Source organism: Palaemon carinicauda, chromosome 18 (assembly GCF_036898095.1).
Source record: "Palaemon carinicauda isolate YSFRI2023 chromosome 18, ASM3689809v2, whole genome shotgun sequence".
Lineage (NCBI taxonomy): Eukaryota > Metazoa > Arthropoda > Malacostraca > Decapoda > Palaemonidae > Palaemon > Palaemon carinicauda.
In genome coordinates, this window is record NC_090742.1 from 116,100,065 (window position 1) to 116,102,181 (window position 2,117).

General features: G+C 44.6%; 1 protein-coding gene across 1 annotated transcript; it reads right to left on the reverse strand.

The window, feature by feature from the left end:
* Positions 1-362: 362 nt before the first annotated feature.
* Positions 363-821, reverse strand: LOC137657507 (adhesive plaque matrix protein-like). Its single transcript, XM_068391844.1, has one exon. The coding sequence runs from the start codon at positions 819-821 to the stop codon at positions 363-365; it is 459 nt and encodes a 152-aa protein (XP_068247945.1).
* Positions 822-2,117: the final 1,296 nt, after the last annotated feature.

The window sequence follows — 2,117 nt, forward strand, 5'->3', positions numbered from 1 at the left end:
TTAGTAAGATATGTTACCGTCACAGGTCGGTCAGTAAAACATTGTCCTTTGGCTGGTCAGTCTGTAGGACATTGTCCTTTAGCTGGTCAGTCTATAAGACATTTTTCTGCCACAGGCTAGTCTGTATGACATTTTCCTGTGACAGGTCAATATGTAGCCCATTGCCCTGTGGCTGGTTGGTTTCTAGGACATTGTGCTGTAGCTGGTTGGTCAGTGGGACATTGTCCTGTCACGTTTAGTTCTGTAAAAGATTCTCTTGTGGCTGGTTAGTTTGTAGGACATTGTCCTGTCACTGGTCGGTCTGTAGGACATTTTCGTGTCACAGTGGGTCTGTAGGATATTTTCCTCTCATTGGTTGGTCTTTAGGATATTGCCCTGCCACGGGTCAGTCTGAAGGACATTGCCCTGTCCTGGGCTGGTCTGTATGACATTTTCCTATCACATATCAGTCTGTAGGACATTTGTCTGTAATGGGTTAGTCTGTAGGACATTTTCCTGTCACGGGTTGGTCTGTAGGAAATATTCTTGTAACGGGTCGGTTGGTAGGACATTATCCTGTCACTTGTCGATCCATAGGACATTTTCCTGTCACGGGTCGGTTTGTAGGACATTATTCGGTCACGGGTCGATCTGTAGGATATTGTCCTGCATCTGGTTAGTCTGTAGGTTATTGCCCTGTCATGGGTTGGTCTGTAGGAAATATTCCTGTCACGGTTCGGTCGGTAGGACATTGTCTTGTCATGGGTCAATTCGTAGGACACTTTCCTGTCATGGGTCTTTCTGTAGGACATTGTCCTGCAACTGGTCAGTCTGTAGGTCATTGTTCTTTCATGGGTTGGTCTGTAGGAAATATTCCTTTCACTGGGAAGTCAGTAGGACATTGGCCTGTCACGGGTCAATCCATAGTACATTTTCATGTCACGGAACGGTTTGAAGGACAGTGTCCTGTTAGGTGTTAGTCTGTAAGAAATTTTAATTTTACGGGTCGGTCTGTAGGACATATTCTTTTCACAAGTCAGTCTGTAAAACATTTTCCTGTCCCGTGTCGGTTTGTAGGATATTTATCTGTCACGGGTCGGTCTGTAGGACATTTTTCTGTCATGGGTTGGTGTGTAGGACATTTTCCTGTAATGACCATCTGTACAAAATTTTTCTGTCATGAGTCCGTTTATAGGACATTTTCCTGTCACTAGTTGGTGTGTAGGACATTTTCCTGTCGCAGGTCGGTCTGTATGATATTTGTGTGACACAGGTCGATCTGTAGTAGATTTTCCTGTCATGGGCCAGTTTGTAGGAAATTTTCCTGTCATCGGTCGGTCTCCAGGACATTGTCCTGTAACTGGTCAGTCTGTAGGTTATTGTCCTGTCATTGATCGGTCTATAGGAAATATTCCTATATCAGGTCGGTCGGTAGAACATTGTCCTGTCACTTGTCAATCCATTGGACATTTTCCTGTTGCAGGTAGGTCTGTATGATATTTGCCTGATACAGGTCGATCTGTAGTAGATTTTCCTATCAGAGGTCAGTTGCAGGAAATTTTCTTGTCCTGGGTCAGTCTGTAGGACATTGTCCTGCATCTGGTCAGTCTGTCGGTCATTGCCCTGTCATAGGTCGGTCTGTAGGATATATTCCTGTCACAGGTCGGTCGGTAGGATATTGTCTTGTCACGAGTCAATTTGTGGGACATTTTCCAGTCATGGGTCGGTCTGTAGGACATTGTCCTGCAACTGGTCAGTCTGTAGGTCATTGTCCTGTCATGGGGTTGGTCTATAGGACATATTCCTGTCACTAGGCAGTCGGTAGGACATTGTCCTGTCATGGGGTCGATCCGTAGGACATTTTCCTGTCATGGAACGGATTGAAGGACATTTTCCTGTTACGTTTTAGTATGTAAGAAATTTTTTATTTTACGGGTTGGTCTGTAGGACATATTCTTTTCACAGGTCAGTCTGTAAAACATTTTCCTGTCCCATGTCGGTTTGTAGGATATTTATCTGTCACGGGTCGGTCTGTAGGACATTTTTCTGTCATGGGGTTGGTCTGTAGGACGTTTTCCTGTCATGGATCGGTCTGTAGGACATTTTTCTGTAATGACCATCTGTTAGTACATTTTCCT

Coding starts and splice junctions, on each gene's coding strand:
- LOC137657507 (XM_068391844.1), bottom strand. CDS start 821: ATGACCTACAGACTGACCAGTTGCAGGACAATGTCCTACAGAAAGACC.